General features: G+C 36.5%; 1 protein-coding gene across 2 annotated transcripts in view; it reads right to left on the bottom strand.

The window, feature by feature from the left end:
- Window positions 1–9680: 9680 nt before the first annotated feature.
- The window catches only part of LOC135077981 (ammonium transporter Rh type B-B), a 56950-nt gene continuing 46560 nt past the window's right edge, over window positions 9681–20070 (bottom strand). For both annotated transcript variants that reach the window (XM_063972519.1, XM_063972520.1), the window contains exons 7-10: window positions 18028–18222; window positions 17400–17564; window positions 17188–17278; window positions 9681–10810 (exon numbers count right to left, since the gene is read on the bottom strand). In XM_063972519.1, the coding sequence (XP_063828589.1) occupies window positions 10728–10810; window positions 17188–17278; window positions 17400–17564; window positions 18028–18222 (534 nt within the window). In that variant the 3' untranslated portion in view covers window positions 9681–10727. The remainder of the gene's footprint in view (window positions 10811–17187; window positions 17279–17399; window positions 17565–18027; window positions 18223–20070) is intronic.

Below are 20070 nucleotides of genomic sequence, written 5' to 3' on the forward strand. Positions count from 1 at the left end.
TGTCTATGGGCGGCGGGTAAACACTTACCATCAGGTGATTCGTCTGCTCGTTTGCCTCCTTTCCCTTAAAAAACCCAGAAACATAACCACTCACAGGTCCGTTCAATTAGAAAGGAAGCTACAGAAATCACTAGACCTGAAAAAATATTAACGAACACACAGATTTTTTTTATTAAAAGAGATACCTACCTGAAAAACCAAAAGAAACAAGACTGACAGTATACTTACCTCATCATGCGGTCGTCTGGAATAATACGGAGACAACTCGCGCACGATTATATTTGATGCTTTGTGTTAAGGTTCGATTTATATTTCACTGAATAATGAACTGCTTGTAGGTTCCCAGCTGCAAGAAAACCCGAGAAATATTATAATGAGATGAAACGTGTTTGCTTCATAGATGACATTATGAAGATGATCTTCAGATTTATGTGACAAAAAATGATTCGGATTACCGGAGTACCGATTTTTATAAAATAATAAAACAATACTTTTATATCAACGACCTTTTATCAGGAGTGGACTGGTCAATTGAAGCTATAATGCTATAATTTAATGAGAACTTACAGAGCAGATAATAATACATCTGATGTGACCATCCACCAGGTTACACTTCAGAGAATGTGCGAAGGAATTACACGACCTAATTCCACCAGCCCCCTTCCATCATCAGACGCTGGTTAACGTATCATTCCTACATTGTCGACATTCCACCAGCTTGCACTAAGCGTTTCGATAAACTCTTTTATAATGCGAACAGGTCGCTGCCTGCTGCTGTCTCTCCTGAGCACTATACCGGACCTTATAGGCACTTACAGGTAGATATCTATCATCTTATACTGCATCTCACTTAACATCACATGCAATTGCGGTCAAATACCTTTTGCTACCTAGTTCTGCGTTGAGTTTATGAAGTCAATAGAAGACAACAAAATATAAGCTAGTGCTAAAGTAGTTTTATGAACCTTGATGGAACAGTCCAAGCATTGGGTATTGAATGGAATTTGAGCACAGATTTCAATACAATGTGAATATACCACAAATTGCAAAACCAACCATGAAACGTAACATTTTATCTGATACATCTGATCAAACTTTTTGATCCCCTTGGCTGTTAGCTGTTAGCGTTAAGTACAGTCATGGCTAAGGTTCTAATGGAAATAGAATAGAAAGTGTTTATTTGTTTCAAAAAAAAAAACTTTGGCTGATAAAAAACTAGTAATAGATGGAAAGATAAGTAACTCATTAGAAAAAGATTGGATTAAGATACGGCAGGATTTGATTCACATTGACAAAATACAGATATAGGTTGGTATACTATCTATAGATAGAGAGAAAAAATACATCATCATCATTTCAGCCACAGGACGTCCACTGCTGAACATAGGCCTCCCCCAATGACTTCCACATCGCGCGGTTGGAAGCACATAGTACTTACGCAGAACTGACGGCCGATGGGGCAGGCAAGGTTATGGAGCGGACACCACGTACCGGAAAACGCAGCGTTAGGACATCCATCCACAAGGTGGTCCGACGACCTGATAAAGGTAGCGGGAAGGCGTTGAATGCAGGCCGAGTAAAAATACAATACAATGAATTTAGCGATGCCTCTGTGAGTGCAATAAACTGCAGCCGTTCACTATCAACTAGATGACTATTTAAAACGATATTAATTGCTAAAAAACTCAAGTGCTCTCAAAAAACTATTTATTTTATCACGTCTTGAGCTATGTGGTGCTTTGAGTAAACTGGATGAAGCAAATGAGAAGAAGTAATGTGAAGAATACCAACCTCACAGATGTTCGAACACTGTGAACAGGTTTTTCTATTGTGATCGCCTAGCTGTCTGGAGAGACGATTAGGTGGAAATCTATTGTTGCAAACCGCGTCGTGGAGAAATTCAAAAACGTTTATAATAATTAATACTATAATTCATAAGAAAGCTGATACAGCTCCACATTTTGGATTATCAAGGCGAAACCATTGGCGAGAAAATACGTGCACAGATGTTTCAATTGTGCTAAATTGAATGCTACTACCAAAGTACAAATAATGGTAGATTTACCAGAACAGCAAGTATCTCAATCTCAATCTAGACAATTCATGAACAAGGGAGACGATTTTGAAGGACCCTTTTAAATTTTGATGTCCAAGGGAACAAAACTATAGAAGCCTATAATATAGTGATATTTATTGTCTGCATGACTACAAAAGCTACCCACATTGAACTCGTTGGTGACATCACTTCCAAATCCTATAAGGTTCACACTCGATCAACCGGCGCGCAGCAATGGCGACCAGACCTAAATGCATTGTTCGCCATCGCTGCACGCCGGTTGATCGCGTTGGTTTGGCCGAATCTTAAGTCTAATCGCTATCACTGCACGCCGGCTGATCGCTTGAGATTGCGTTGGTTTGGCTGAACCTATAAAGAAAAAAGAACAGTTTTTATTTGGTCCAAAACTTATAGGTGCTTTTATACGCTTTGTTGAAGAGTGGCCGGACCTGTGAAGCAACCAGGATAGGAACTTTGTCTGAGCCAGGAGTTTCATAAGGCCTGGAAATAACTGCAATTTACTGGACAAATAGCGTCAACACTAGGATAGGCACTACATTCCAGTGGCAAGTACAATCCGTGGAGGTCTGCGGAAGGTCGATCAAGTACCACCTGAAAAGAATACAGTCAGTATTCGCTCATCGTACCTACATACGAAAAGATGGCAACAGTTTTGTATCAGGTTGTTGCATTTTTAAACGTCTGACCATTACGAGTATGTCATTTTGATAACAATAATCCTTAAAATACATATAAACTTGTGTCATTCTATAATTGGGGACACACCGATTGTTGCTTACTGCTCCAAAAGACGTATAGATACATACCTTGTCACGCTGACAATACACGCATAAGCTGATAAATGAACACATGCGGCTCTGGAAAGATGAAAATTTATCACGATAACTACGATAACGATTCACTGAAGAGAGAGACAGAATTTAAAATGGATCTTGTACTCATAAAGACCGATAATTTTACCACGTGGTAAGTAATCATTGGGACGAATTTTTGATAAACACACAGTCTTAGGTACAGGGGTATTTAGTGCAAAAAGGAGTGGATTGGATACTTAAATGACTGAAACTAAGTTAATTTGTGCTTTGTTAATAACTTAATTACATCTAAATAAATGTATCAATATCGGTTTAAAATACAACATCGCCAAAAGCTTCGCAAAATATTAGCAACTAGACTTGCACAAAGATATCTACGTAGAAAATAACGTATCAATTGTTATATATTATAACGCGAATAAAAGCTTCGTGGAAGAATTAGGCATCTAGACATGCACAAAATTACCAGCATAATGTGCACAAAAGTTTCGTGGAAAAACTACGCAACTGAACTTGCACTACGATACCCACCAAATAATATCCTAAAATAAGTATGCAACAATAGATACGCGAAAATGTTTTTTAAAGTCTTCGTGGAAGATGTACGTAACTATTAATATGCTATTATTCATACGGAACTTTATTAAACAATTAAGTGCAAATGTATTTACTTCGTTTTTGCTATGGAAATTTAGATATTTTAATGTTGCAATATTTTACATATTTGTACATAATTTCTTCATTTTTAAGAGAAAAATTATGAAAAAAATTGACAATATGTATTACCTCCTCCTCGATTTTTTAGTGCAATAAAAAAAATATCGCACAAGTGGACTTGCATACTTCTTCCAGGGGGGGTGCGAATTAATGACTGAGACGTTTGATGGCTCTAATTAGGTTTTTATTTATGGCATAGGTACTTAAAATTGCTCTAGGGCCTTTGAAAAAGCTGCAGACATGTACATTCTCAATTATTTTGTTCTGCAGATAATATCCCAATTTTATTTATGAAGTTGAAGAAGCAGGTTCTCGAGAAAACTAGAATAATTTGTTTATTACATAAAAATAAATTCTGATATTGATACTTTATTCTAAAACTTTTTTTATTATTCAAGTAGGTCAGACTAGTAGAGATGGGTAGTGGGTAAAAACCCATTTCACCCGATTGGGTTAAAACTGGATGATTTGGGTAAAAACCCGGTTTTTACCCATTATCACCCATTCTGGTAGGTGAAAACAAAAATAGCGTTTTTTTTAAAGAGAGAAGTGGTATTTGTTGCTAAGGGGGCGTTCTAGTGCTACGTAATGCAATCTGGGGGGAGAGGAGGTCTTGAAAAACGTTACAATGCATTACAGTGGCGGAAGGGCGGTTCGATTTCAAGTTTTTAAGCAGAAGTACTTTGTAGTTGGTGTTGTTATTTGTAACTTTATACCGTAATGTCATCAAAGAGAGAGTTTGGCATCTTTGGAATTCCCCCCCCCCCCTCTCCATGTCCTTGCCATGATCACAAATTATTGTGTTCCTACTAAATTTCTTCTAAATCGGTTCAACGATTCTTGAAATAACACCATTTTATAAAATAATTGGTCACATCATCATAACGTGATCAATTTTACGATTTGGCCACGATATAAATGCATGTTAGTGTTAAATTTGACTTATTACTTATTAATCAATAAACTTAAATGAGAAAAATTCAATAAAAATAAAGAAAAGATACCAATTGAAATAATTATAAAATTATTTGTTTTCACCCGGTGTAAACACCCACGGGTGGAATGAAACGGGTTTTTATTGGGTTTTTACCCTCATGTGGGTTTTTACCCGGGTGGAAACCCATCTCTACAGACTAGTGGTATCATTTTTAATGGTGTTGAAACTTTTTAACAGATCCTACTTACTATTTATTACATCGATTTTAAAAAACAGAAACGCCACAGTGACAAATGTCGCGATGATCGCTGATCGCTGCGTGCAGACGCTGCATAGATCGCCGCGACCAATGACAGGACGCGTTGATGTGAACTCATCGCTACAAATTCATACACGCTGTCTGGTCGCCATCGCCATCGTCATCGTGCACGCCGGCTGCACGCGTTGGTCTGGTCTAACCTTTACGGTGCGGATGGTGTACGTTGCAGTACGAAGATTTATATTTAATGAATACTGACCACCTCGAGTTGATACGGTTACGATCCGTTTCCGGGTTGATTAGCGTGCTTCGTCCTTAAGATTCAGCTAATCACAGGCCTAAATATAAACTTGTTTTCTGTGAACCAAGGATTACTAAGTTCGTTGCCACGTCTTCTCATTACCATCTCTTGGTTGGTAGATGGTTTATTAAGATCATTTATTCGCTGTACCGAAATGGCGGTAGAGCATAAAATATTACGAGTTCATAGGTACTTTAAATACCAATTTTGCGCTTAATTGGCTTAGTAACAACGCGTTCAATTGCATAAAAGTAGTTTATTGAAGAGTTCTCTTATGTGAGCGATGGAATGTCAGTCGATGCATCAGTTGATAATTGTCATATCCTTGATGTCAAAAGAAGCATGTCCGTTGGGTCCTTTAGCGCAAATGGGCTGAAATTAATACGATTTGCAATTATGACGCATTACGATACACGTGGACGTGTATTTAGAATATTAAATCAGAGCTCGTCTCTTGGTAAAGGTTTGACAAAATTAATAATTGGAAACTTAGGCTGTGGCTTAGGTTAGAACGTATTTTTTAAATTACATAATTTTACTATTTAAATCTCTATAATCATTAATCATTACTTTCTTTATGCAATATTGTGCCCATTACCCATTTTACTGGTAATCACGGAACACATTATCTCAATTTCATAAGTTTTTTTTTTATTTGATCGAAGACCAAACACAAAATATGTATTCGAAGTTAGATGCAACTAACTTATTCAAAGTCGATTAGAGATTAGAGTTACTAATGACTAAAAACTCATCATTAGTTTTCACCAAAAACCGTTCTAAAGCTTAATTTCAAAGGAAAAACGGCAAAAAATTCGTGATAAAGCCACCGTCACCTTCGTCATTAAACCGTCCAGTAGCTTAGACTTCAGGGATATCAATTTGCATAGAATTCATAAACCTCCAATTTGCTTTCGCCTCCGTTCCGTTGCGTAGAAATTTTCCTTTATTCAGATTTAATATTTTTTCACAGTTGACGATAAATATTAGAAAATATTCGAATTTTGAAGAAAGGAATTGGGGGGTTGAGGAAAATTGGCGGTTACGTCATAAATAAAAAGAAAATTTATTGGAAAAGCAGCACAAAAATCTTTAAAAAGAAACTAACATAAAACGAGAATGCAATAAAGAAGCGTTAGGCTTACTAGTAAGATTTTTAAGTCCATAATAGGATTTGATGTGAGATTTCAATACTTTTTATTTCCTTTAAATCAAATTATTTAATAATTAATTAATAAAATGACTCGATAGAGTTCCTGTTTCTATAAAGATTATCGATATCTTCCTCTATTTGTTTCACTCGCCATAATAGGGCCCTGAGTAAAACGTATTAAACCAGAATAACCAAAATGTTGTCCTTTAAGTCCTCGGAATGAAAAAAAATTCCAAACTATGATCAGTTCACGCATCAAAAAGTCTACTTCGAAAACCAACACAATCTGATTGCTATTTATAGCACCATGTTACATCATATTTATAGGAAATATCAATTCGGAGAATATGACAATGATACAGTAATATTATTTCGATACGAATCGCAAAAATACCTGTCAGTTAGTACAATTGATTCGTAGAAACATCAACATTGTATACGATATAAGTAATTATAAATTGAAATTACACATTTACAGAACATGCTTATAAAAAATCTTACACTTGTAGAAGTATTCTATAAAAAAAGTTCTTTTATGTTAGTAACTTATGCAGCGGGTTATGGTGGGACATTCACCCACAAGGTGGACCGACGACCTGATAAAGGTAGCAGGATGGCGCTGCATGCAGGCCGCTACCAACCGTGCGATGTGGAAGTCATTGGGGGAGGCCTATGTTCAGCAGTGGACGTTCTGTAGCTGAAATGATGATGATGAAGTTATGCAGCTCATTTAGATCGTCCACTGCTGGACAAAGAACTCTAACATGGATTTCTACAAAGACCGGTCCTGCGCTGCCCTTATCCAGCTGCTTCCCGAAACTTTACCATAGATTATTTCTGAGTCTTATGGGTTGTATCAGCTACACCTATTTAGCTTAGACCCCAGCACCAGACTATAAATATAAGTATTTAAATATTATTAAGTTAAGATTACTTATTATTGATGATTCTAGCACACATTATCGTCATTAAAATTCATTAGCGAATTGAGTCGCTTCTCAAACTAAATTTTAAATAAACAACTTGAAAAAATCGAACGCCCGCCTTAGGCAGTTTGATTTTTTCAAGTTGTTTATTTAAAACACATTATCGTCGTTACCAACCTCCGAAGCTTATAAAGATTTTATCCCGTTTTTTTAACTTGTTTACTTTGTTCCAATTATAATTTGGATATTCCAAAACTAAACTGTTGAAACTCGTCTCCGTATTTTACTGCACACTGGCAAGTATTACCTAGCGCCTCAATTAACAAGTTAGAGTCCAAATTTGCCTGAAATTTACTACTAAACTACTGTAGGCAAAATTCCCCAGTTATTTACAACGCGCAAACAATCTCACCTATATAATATTCCCTGAATTCCATTATTTCAATGCCCGTGACAGCTAGTGAGAAATGTGCCGTATTCTGTATTCAATTTTGAATTGTATGCCCCTGTTTTAGGGGCTATACGGTAAGTACATCTGGTATCGAGGCCACAGGTGTTGGCTGAAGCAAAAATTGAAGCGTAATATTCCGTACGAATCCGAATGCGGAACCCGCTTTATTCGAACAACGGTCTAATGAATAAAAGGACTATATCTACTCACTTTGTTGACTCTTCAGGGTGGACGTTTCCTTATGCTTCCTTCTTTTGAAAGGAAGTGTACTATAATCATATTAAAATTACCGCCTTGTCTGGTATACGTATATCATTTTAAAAATGTACTAATTTTATTTTAAGGTATGTACATAATACTGTTTTTTTTTTTATAGTTTTGGCTGGATGATGCAGTTTTTCCAAGAATATTATCATTAAATGGAATTGTTATTATCATCTGAGTACTTACGGATGATATAATCTTCGATAGTTTCGACTTAATCAATACCAAATTCCGCAGAAATCGTTATTTATAATAGAAGCGGCCTACATCTATTGCTCGTCTATTCCGCGTCTATTCTTCGAAAATGCTTAAAAGTAGACTATACTACCTACTTGCTTTAATATTATACACATTTCTAGATCCACTAAATAATTTCAGAAAGGTATTGCCATCTCCACAGCTGAATTTTCATAATAATACAATCTTCCCTGTGTAGTTGACATTTCAATTAATCGCTTAGTACAAAGATTCTAGACGAAATTACTTAGCTCAAAATTCAAAAACAGAGTCGTGGCTAGACTGCTTCAAGTTTCAATCTGAATACGCTGATTTTCTGTTTATTTGTTTCATTAGGTCGTGTAATAAGAAATTAAGTGAAAGCTTCTAAACGATCGCATTTGAAGAATCCTTACCTCACCGTAGTCCAAGTTCCCAGCGAAATTCCCTCTTTCTTCTTACTTCTTTGTCAAGAAACTTATGAAGGATCCTTGCTTTTGTTGAGAAAGGTACCAAAATATCATTAGACAATAGCTTTCTTGGCTAACAATCGATACAACAATCCCAGTATCCCAGTGCTTCCCTTTAATTTTCTGATTGCAACCAGTGATGTTAATTGATCAATTTAGAGTAAATTAGTATCGATGTTACCAACTCATTTTTTATTCAAAATAATCATTAAATTGCGAAAAACATCTGATGCTCGCTTGGTGCTTTGATGTTATCTTGTGCTCTACTTAATATAAGATACGAAAGTTACGATTAGATCACCATAGAATCAAATCCCTATGTTGGGTCGCTTAGTCGCTTTCTACTACTGTTCTTGGTGAAGGTACCAAATAAGTAGGTAGGTACATTTTTCACATTTGCATGGCTACGTCACATACTCGTAATATCAAACAAAAACGTCACTTAACTTCATTAGGAATTTAAAACAGCGTGCTTATCATTTTTCCGTCGACAAAACTTTATGGATATGGAACACCTCCACAACACTAATTTCGATTCCACAAAGACTTTATTGTCTTGTTCAGGAAATGAGGCGGCTATTCTCATAATAAAAACGATTTAACGACTACAACCGTAAATATGAAATTTCAACTTTTCCTTTTGGACAGTTCTCGCAAGATTAACGCCTCCGAGGAAGTTTATTTCAGTTGTACAGATGCTTAATGAGATTTTATGACGTAATTCTATTATGGCCGCTTTGTTGACATTCTTCCTGGAACGTTGATAGACGGATATAAGAGGCAGAAAAATTTTACGCGAGAAAAATTGCGATAATAAGACGGAATCTACGAGTAACTACAAACTAAATAACCTACTTATAAAATAACTAAATACTTGGTTGCTATGAAATATCTACCAATATATTTGTATTGAACATAATACACAATCAATAATTTTGATTTTGAATTTGAATAGTAGTAGTACTAGAGTCGTACAAGCAATCTTCAAGATTCATACTGTAATGTATTGTTTCCAGCGCCAGCGCCTTCCCACGAGATGGACCGACGACTAGAAGTAATTAATTAAGCTCACAAAGGATTTTAATTTGAAACGCTTTTCAGGTAAATTATTGTTTATTTTGTTAGTATAATAATATAAGTAACATTTACAATTAAAAATTTAAAAATGATTTTATTGCCATTATTATAAAAATACATTATACTTTTATACATGCAACTAAATCAACATAAATTCTTTGTAACGTAAAATTAATGATAGAAACAAAACAACAAAATTGAAATGAAACAGTAATTATTTCAATACCAAATAATTCAAGCGTTACACTCCAGTAACAATTAATTATATTTGCATTTACTGAATGTACTATTTATGTTTTGTTTGATTAAATGGTTTGCATAGGGCCCACTTAGCTAAAACCATTTTGACAAACGACTCTCCTGTCTCAGGCTTTGATAACATTTGTCACTATCTCTCTCGTTCTTGCAAACTGAAGTTACAGTATTTTAAAATAGACCCCTATGATTTGAAATTATTCAAAGTAAATGCAACTTGTATCAGAAGAATTAAATTGTTAATATCTTTGGTAGAGAGCTAAAACTAATAAAAAGTTATTTTATACCACCATTCGACTGGAAACTTAATATTACAATAATTGCTATTTATAAATACATAATACTGATCTCGTGAACTAAGTTTTTTATTGATTACTTACAAAAGAACAAAATATTAGACAGGCATTTTTTAGTAATTGATATTTGCAAAAATGCTTGGCTAAAATGGTGGAAGAAAAAGTAACGTTAGTAGTTATGATTTTAAAGTAAGAGTCTTGCTTAAACTATAATAGTGACTCTATATTTTGTAGAATGCTTAATCAGAGACTTGAGCTTACTTTTTTCAAGCAGCAGAATCACCTATAAAAAAATCATTCACGAAATGCAACCTTAATATTACCTTTACAAGATTCATAATTATGACGTTGGTCCCGACCCCAAGGTTCAGGATAAGTTACAAAACAATTTTGCATTACATAATATCTGTATAATTTTCCCCGGGGATACAGACACCCAAAGGTTTGCCTTTATTTCGTCGAAATTGTGTTAAATTCCAGTTGGAAATAAAGGGCCAATTGTAGAAAACTCGATTAGGGCAATTCCCAGTTAATTTCGTCGTCGTATTTTTCGGTCTCCTTCAGGGATTCGAAGATGGGCAGCTTAGATAGTAAACCTGGAAATAAAAATGCGTTTAACTTGGTAGTAAAGAAAGAAAGAAAGAAGAAAGAAACATTTATTGCCATGGACATCACAAAAGACAAAAGAGGTAAGTAAAAAAAAGCAAATAAGACAGAGGTGACACATAAAACATAGGTACAATGGCAGAGAAAGTAAACTGAGCAGTGCCACCCTGTCGCACAGCGATGCCCATCGCAATGGGACCCCACTCAGCATATGCCGTGGCCCCCGGTGAGGAAGGCCACGACCCTGGTAGTGAAGTAAGTACATTTCCTTAAAATTAGGACGCCCACGAAGTCATTGAAACTCAGAAGATATACTTATGTTAATAAATTATAGACTGCTTGATAATTAATTATATTAATTCATCGTTATCAGTCAGTAATCAGTAGATTAGCAAAAAGTATTTCTCAGTAATAAGTAATTATGACAAGCATTTTTAATAACTCGCAAATAAATGATTTCGATTATGATTAAACAAAAGAATACAAAGAAACCTAAGTCTTAGTGACGCAGCAGTCCAAAAATAATATTTCTTAAGCGGCAATGTGGCTAACCTTCTGGGAACCATCTAGACCTCTATCAAATATTTATTTATAAGAATTTTCTTTTTAAAAGAATTGAGACATAATACTCAATTAACTTCTATTATTATTAGATAAGAAACACTTTATAACAGCACAGCTGATTATTCATTCCCCCTTATTACAAAAAAAAATTAAACTTGCGAGGACTATGCTCGGTGTTTCTTTACGAAATTGAATCAGAAATGAGGAGATCCGTAAACGAACTAAAGTCGCTGACATAGCCCGACGGATTAGCAAGCTGAAGTGGCAATGGGCAGGGCATATAGTACGCAGAACTGACGGCCGATGGGGCAGCAAGGTTCTGGAGTGGAGGCCGCGTACCGAAAAACGCAGCGTGGTCGTCGGTCCACCCACAACATCATAAAGGTAGCAGGTAAGCGCTAAACGCAGGCCGCTGCCAACCGGGCAACATGGAAAGCATTGGGGGAGGCCTATGTTTAGCAGTGGACGTCCTATGGCTGAGATGATGATGATGATGAAACTCTCGTTGATCACTAGTTTAAATTGTCATTTAGCATGAAAATGCCATTTTAAACCAGAGTTCATTGCGCGTTCAACTTTTTCTTAATAAGGCACATAATGTTTCTAGTTCATAATTAAATAGACTCGCAACACAACAACAGAAGATAAATGTTTAACAAATAACGTGTAGACGTATTAATGGATAGGACAAAAGCGAGCATTAAACGTTTCAACGTAACAGCATTCCTCTGAGATGTCGGAAAACAGACATAATTTAATTACCCCCAATTTAATTAGAAATTCCGACACGTGTTAAATATTATCTTCTAAGGTTAAACCACTTAACGTCTGCCAACTAAGGAGGTCTAGAGATACTTGAATCGAATTTCAGGTTTAAAATATTTTGTAGCCATTTTTATTTACGTATCTATCATTATTTTTGAAGCCACGATAGCCGAACGGTGAAGGGGTCGGACTGGCCGACTCGTGATTCGGGGAACGCGGGTTCGGTCCCCGCCGCCGCTCGACTTTTGTGGTGAGCTCACTCGTGATACAAGCATATTTAGCTTAGTACGAGGGCTACGAGGCTAAAAAAAATTGAAAATCACGTCCACTGCTGGACAAAGGCGTCCCGCAAGGATTTCCACAACCACCGGTCCTGCGCTGCCCCCATCCAGGTGCTTCCCGCGATCTTCACCATAAATCATCGAGCCATCTAGTGGAAGATCCATTATTTGTTAATAAATCAAAAATATCCAAAACTCTACAAGAACAGTTTCATTGCAAATTAAATTGTTACTTTCTGTCAAATATTAAATTCGCTGTGGTAAAAAGAGACAAAGGCAGTATTGTAAGATCATTTAAGTTTTCAGAAACAAGGTGTCAGTTTAAGAAGTCCGTAATAGAAGCTAAGAGCTATCACAAATTGTTTTCTTACATTTTAATACTTTGTCAGCCGAAAATAGACTGTTTTCCTTCCTCGATATTAAGTTGGAAAGGTTCAAAGTAGATACTGAAGTAGATAAAATTACTAAGCTTAAAGTACATTATACTTAGGTTCAAAGTACATTGGCCGCGTGATCCTTTCGCCGTGTTTACCAAATTATTTCCTCTATTTTATGTTAAGTGGGTTTTAAATGAAATAGATGAGTAATAATTACGTAAAGTCTTAAGGCCTCGAGGGATGAGAACCACCGAATCGAAAAGTCACTCGATTGTACGTTCAAGGAAATATTAGAGAAAGTATTTAAATAAGGCTTATTTTTTTCATTGTCGACATTTTATGCAGAACAAGACAGGTATTTGACCGTAATCAAACCAAATGTTAAAGGTTTTGCCACACTGCATGCGTTCTACGGTCTGCGGAACAACATTTATCGGTCTCTATACACGTACATTTTGTACTAGCTTTCCGCCCGCGGCTTTGCCCGCTAGAAATTTTGTCTGTCACAGAAAAACTATATCGCGCGCCTCCCTGTGTAAAAAACCGGGATAAAAACTATCCTATGTCCTTTCTCGGTAGGCGTCAAAGTGACACTGACAGACAGACAGAGTTACTTTCGCATTTACAATATCTATCTATATAAATAAAAATGAATTGATGTTCGTTAGTCTGATTAAAACTCGAGAACGGCTGGGCCGATTGAGCTGATTTTGGTTTTAAAATGTTTGTCGTAGTCCAGGGTAGGTCTAAACGGTGAGCAAATACGCGCGCGATATTGTTTTTCTGTGACAGACAAAATTCCACGCGGGCGAAGCCGCGGGCGGAAAGCTAGGTAGTAAGTAATAGATGCGATAAGACCGCGCGCGGGAAGAAACAAAATGTTTGCAATCTGATAACTGCGGCTGCGTTTACTTTGACCTTTTTATGGGAGAAGTAGTTTAAAAAGTTAAATACCCACTTACCCAGTAAATACTATTCACCCTCACCTTGAGGAGGCCCGGATAGTCTACTTTCTGTTTCATAAGTCACTTAACATTATAATTACTTACGTAGTTTCTGATATTAAGTCTAGGTCAGTCTGAGGTCGTAGTTTGATAAACTATTCCTATTACAATATTCTGGGTATTAGACTCATGGTTTCTCACTCATGCCTTTGAAAACCACATTTGAAACTCGATTCTAACTTTAAACTAGTTTCAAGAGATGGTATGATTTCATATTATTTATTTTATATCAGGTATATTATGTACAAGACATTTGATACGCTAAAACTATCTTGTTTTTCTCTTCCATGAATTACAATTGCAGTTATGAGACATCAATGTAAGTTATTATTTTTAGCCAAAAAAGATAATGATTTTTCTACAATTTTATGCAAATACTGAAAAATACGTTAATTAATTAAACAAAACAGTTCTTTCATAGAGTTCCTTACACATTTAAAAAAGCGAAATCTCTCTGTCTGTTGGCTTGGTAACAAGCTTTTTCCTCAGAAACTACTCATCAAGTACAAACTCTAAATTCGATACAAGATGAAGATTGATGACCCAAAAAGGTTCGTGCTGTGTAAACAATTAACATTAATTAAGGAAGTTAATTAAGTGATCAGTTAGCAACTAGAAAGAAATTCGAAAAGAGGTTGTTTTAGATGTCAAGTGAAACTGGTTGGGTACCTACCGAATGCTTACCAAATTTTCTGATTTCGTTTTCTATGAAAGAACTCTTTGCATGCGAGTAAGTTGGACGCATAAGGCTCACTTATCAGTTTTTTCTTTCCATTCTAATTTCCCCTTATAAGACCTAGGGTACCGAGTCCATGGCTAAGTACTTATTAACCTACATTTAGACTCCCTAGAGCTATAAATAAGGGGTTCGAGTTGCAAAAATGTAATGCCACAAGGGGGGCTCCATTCTAGATAAAAATAACTACGAGTCAGCACCCGACTCTTTCAGACAACAGGATTGCTGTGTGAATGAATAAGATGAGATGAATAGAGACAATAAATACATTATATTAATCGTCTCGCATCATAGCGGTTACATTCTGCAACATGATGACGCAATTTAGATTCTATCTATCACTCTCTCACATGACACCATCTCAGCGTGAGCAAGCGAGATAAGCGGTCCAGAATCCCGTAGACTATCGCAAAGGCATTCCAATGATTTTACCGGCGCAGGCTAATCATATTTTCCTGATATTAACACTTTAACCAGGCCTGTTCATCTCCGCGAGTTTACATCGAAAACAAAACACGCACGATGGCCCACCTACAGGATACTAATCGACAAGGCCTCACATACGAGCGAACATTGACTCACGCACGCGTATTTTTGTGTATGATGGAAGAAAATAAAGAAAATGGTGTACTAAATACTGTGCAGTATTTAACTGCCTAAATAATGATAAAAACATAGAATGTACTTTTTGCCTCAAGACGCTGAGAGGTAAATAAGTAGTTAATATTATTCATGATAATTCATGCCAAATCATGTATTTCCTCCGCCATTTTCCGCAGTTTGGCACCTCACGTCACATCATTTTACCGAAGTCAGCCCTATAGCTTCGGCGCAGTGCCGATCACTGACGTTTGTCAACAAAATGGTGCTTGACTCTTGAGACAGGCTAAATTACACCATATTGTTAATGACATTGAGCATACATTTTTTTAAAAATACCTTCGCGAAGTAAAACTTCTGTACGTAGTACTTATTATTATTCTGTGCTTTAACTGCCACGTTTTTTGGCAACCTTCTCTTTCGGCCACAAAACGCTCTCTTTCGGCCACAAAACCCTCTCTTTCGGCCACAAAGCGCTCGCGTGTACCAGGCCTAAATGTTTGAAATACTCTGCTAAAGGATCTTTCGTTGTCAAGGATTTATTTACCCAGCTATTACGAGTATTTAATCAAAGCTCGAGCGGTAATATTCTGAATAATGCTACGCTAAGGTAATGTAAACGTTGATGTACGCGCCCAATTAGTTAATCCGCTGGTTTGTTGGTTTCGTTAAAACTTTGCATTATGTAATCATCTGAAATTAATAATATCACTTTTTGGACAAAGAATTTTTCATTGCTACTTGGTTGGAAGGTTATTGTTTTTTGAACTGAATGAGATTTTTATTCGCTTTCTTCATAAATTCGTGGGGATTCATTATTGTTTATTTAGGCTCGAAAATATATTATGAAGGGGCTCTTTTCAAGATAATTTTAGACAAAAACGAGGTGGAATTCACTTGAAAATACCTACAGGTTTCTAATCTCTCCAATGTTCAAGAGTTAGAACAGTCAAATGGCAATAAAAAGATCGTAAATTCAAGTCCCATCTGAGAAAAATTATACTTATACGTGAAAAATAATGCACATAAAACTGTTCGCATGCTTTGTTTGTAGTTTATACATATAGCTAGGTCTTCTTGTACGATATTTCATTTAAAGTTCACTGCCCTATGGACGGCTCATACAGAACTATTCCTATAATCTCCGTTACCGACCATAAAGATCCTTTACATCTGACGACGCTGACATTGTATTAGAGACACTAGCGGCCGCCCGCGACTTCGTACGCGTGGATCTCGTTTCACACCCTTAGGGGTTGAATTTTGCAAAATCTGTCTTAATGAGCACCTACATTTGAAAAGCCCTATGCAAAATTGAGACTTCTAGCACATGTAGTTTCTGAGATTTCGTGATGAGTGAGTCAGTCAATCAGTGACCTAGTAAAATGAGGAATATTATTTAGGTGAAAAGGAATGCGGCAAAGCGGGAGGAATGCGGAGGAATACAGCTGAGATACAGTATTTAGTGTTTGTTCAGACGATACCTCATATCGTCACAAATTATTTTTCTAAAAGTCGTCCATTGTAAACGACCGAAGAATCCTAGAGCCACGGGCACACCGTCGGCAAGACGTCCAAACGCATCGGTCAGCAATATACATGCCTGCGCCGGACGCCTCGCGAGGAATGCGGCATTGCGGACCTCCACCTTTGTGCTCACATCTTAATAGCAATAATCTATGATTTGTTGAGGATTTCTGTGCTATTGGATAGTGAATTGATATGACAGCTTAACAGGTATGTACAGGCGATTATATATTCTCGCGTCATGCTAATCGTGGTCCCTACGTAGAAACCCTATGTTAAAATTGTAAGCCAATATTATGAAGTACTATCTAAATTAACATAAATATTGTTAGCTTTAAGGGCAAGAGTGGTCTGGTTAATCATTCACCTTGCCGTGAGCCAAAGTAGGGTCAGTATTGACAATGATCTTTTATTAATTCTTGCATCTAGATTTAATTCCGATTTGATCTCGTAGACACAGTAATTTGGTGTATATTTTTGTTAAAATTAACTAAATTAAAATAGTTTACAAACCTGTCAAAAATCCAGAAACTAGAGACAGCACGAACGTTACAGCTAGAGCGATGAATTGGTACAAAGCTTGGTTTGAAGCCGTCCTTCCACCCTGTCAAATTTCAAGAATATTATTTAATAACTAATGCTTTCGTAACACATCAAAATTACCTATCAAAAAACATTCTAGTGGCTTGATGAGAAAGAATAGTAAGTAAAAAAGTTGGTCATACCTCATCCATAGCCCCAAAAACAGAGACCAGCTCAGGAGCCCCATAAGCATCTTTGGTGGCCAGTGCAGCGAAGAGAACAGACAGCAACCCTGAATACAGCCCTGGCATACCGTGGAGGTTGTTGACTCCACAGGTGTCCAGGATACCAAGCTTGGTCAGTTTTGGCTGAAACAAAAATATAGTTTAACCCCTCAATGGAATTTGGATTAAAGTTAATTCAAAATATTCAGACACTCTCTTGTGTATGCTTAACTTTATGCATGGCCATCTACTATGCCTTTAATAAATGACAGTCAGTCATTCGTATTCTTTAAAAATATTAAACTTGTTTAGCGAGTTCTTAAAAAGCTAAAAACAATTGACGATCTATAGAAAATGAGCCAGCAATATTTATATTTATTCGATTCCACGCTAATGTTGTTTTGTTTTACGACATTCGACTGTCTGATATCTTTTGATTGATATGATTCTCTTTTGTTTTCCATTCCAATCTGATTGTTGTACACAACCACATTATTGTACGGTCATACACCAAATAATCTTTTTTTTTTCTTCAAAATGTTTTCAGAAGTGAAAGAAAGAAAAAAGTGATAAAATTATTGAAAAAAACTGGTTTATTGAAACTTACCGTCAAGAACCGGTACCCCACCACACTCAGGAGACCAGCTCCAATGCCTACAGCGATGGCACCTCCCGGCCCGATGTGCATATTGCACACCGACCCGACCGCCACTCCACCGGCTAACGTGGAGTTCTGAATGTGCACCATGTCGAACCGACCCTGGTGCTTGCTCACTGCTGAAGAGATTATGAAGGTGGTCACCTGTGGGGGACAGAAGAAAGATAAAGTTCATATCAGGTGTTTACGTTTGTTAGTCGTATACCTCGAAATCAAAAAATCCTTGTAGCTTTTCACCTATTCACATTTCGCCGCGATATCAAAATTTCTGAATAGATTTTTATTCTTGTAGTATAATAAATTTTTGATCGCTAATTACAATTGTCTAAAAAATTCATAGTAGATTTACTTTCCTGCCTGTCTTCACTGTAAATAGGCTATTGATAATACATGCTACATCAAAATGTGCTACTGTTGTAAAAATCTGTTAAAAATATATGCTAGTAACAAAATATACTACCGATATTACACGCTACAACAAAAAACGCTATCACGGTGAAATGCGAATAGGTGAAAAGCTACAAGAATTTTTTGATTTCGAGGTAATACGACTAACAAACGGGTGTTTACATGTTGAAGGTTTCTTTTGAATAAGGTTCGCCCTCGGCGACTTTTTGTAGTGATGCTGTCGCGCTGCTATAGCGCGTTGCAAATGCGACTAGCTCGCCGTACAGTGATTTAGAATAGCTTATCGAGTCTCGAATAGGCAGTTCGATGCCGACACCGATCAGACTTTTATTTTATGACCTCAAAAAAAAATTTATTCATTTCAAACCAATGCCTACTATTCGCGCAGGTATTCGAATTTTTTGACTAGAACGTCAAATAAAGATCAGTTTCACATAAGTTCCTATAATAGCTACCACCTAATTTTAACATTTAAGCTGCATGTATCAAACAAGGCTGTATGTTCCTTTAATAAAGATAAATAAATAACATCAGGGCTTGGTAATATCAAGTGGTGAAACAGTCCAAAGTAGATTTCAGGGTTCTATATTGGCTCACATAAAATTCTAAATCCTATTCTTTGTCTTACTACCGATTTGTGTTCATAATAATCTCTCTTCATAATTTTATTTTTCATACTTTTTTTATTCATACATTTTTATTACTACCATCGGAGCTCATAACAGTTAGTGATCATAATTTTTTTATCAATACTGTTACTACCAAGAACCATTTAAAATACATAATTTTTATTTTCAGATCTTTTTTCTTCATAACATTCATTGATCATATTGTTTTAATTAATAATGTTGTTACTAAGAACATACTTCAACTCATAATGTTGTTGTTCAGAATAATTTACTTTATAACAGACATACTCGTATCTTTAAAAAAATCATATATAATTTAATAGAGTAGATAAGCATGCAGAGCATGCAGCATGAAAGAAGGCATGCAGCATGCATTGTTATCTCCTCGTCTCCGGCGCTGCGGGATGTGCAGCCCTTCCGCCCTTGCGTAACGAGGCTCAGGCACCCACGCTTGCTTCCGCAGCTTCGGCTTTTTGGATCGCCATCGGCGCCTTCGGCGCCTCGGCGACCAGCCTCAGCCGCTCCAGCTCACCCGGGCGCCCGAGCCTCGTTACAGCGGGCGAGGGCTGCCCTCCCTCCGCGCCTCCGGCTTTTAAATTACACTCTAGGGGTAGGGCAGACAAGACTACGTGGAGTCGGTTTTGCAGCGATTCGTTTCTGTCACGTTAGTTTTGTGGCACAAAATATTGCCTGTTTTGGACCATTTCAAATTAATTTAATGTTAAAATACGGTTTAATACGAATATAAACATCATGATTTTCAATAATATGGACAAATACACTTATGAGTAATAAATTTATGAAAACAAATATACTCAACATCAAATAAACCGCACCTTCCGCGACGCGAACTTTAGCGATTTTCTTCTGACACAATCATGGTGCCCCAACAATATTGGTGTTATTTGAAAGCCCAATAAATATCCTTAAAGAAAAACTCATTTAATTTCTTAAT

Source organism: Ostrinia nubilalis, chromosome 14 (assembly GCF_963855985.1).
Source record: "Ostrinia nubilalis chromosome 14, ilOstNubi1.1, whole genome shotgun sequence".
Classification (NCBI taxonomy): Eukaryota; Metazoa; Arthropoda; class Insecta; order Lepidoptera; family Crambidae; genus Ostrinia; species Ostrinia nubilalis.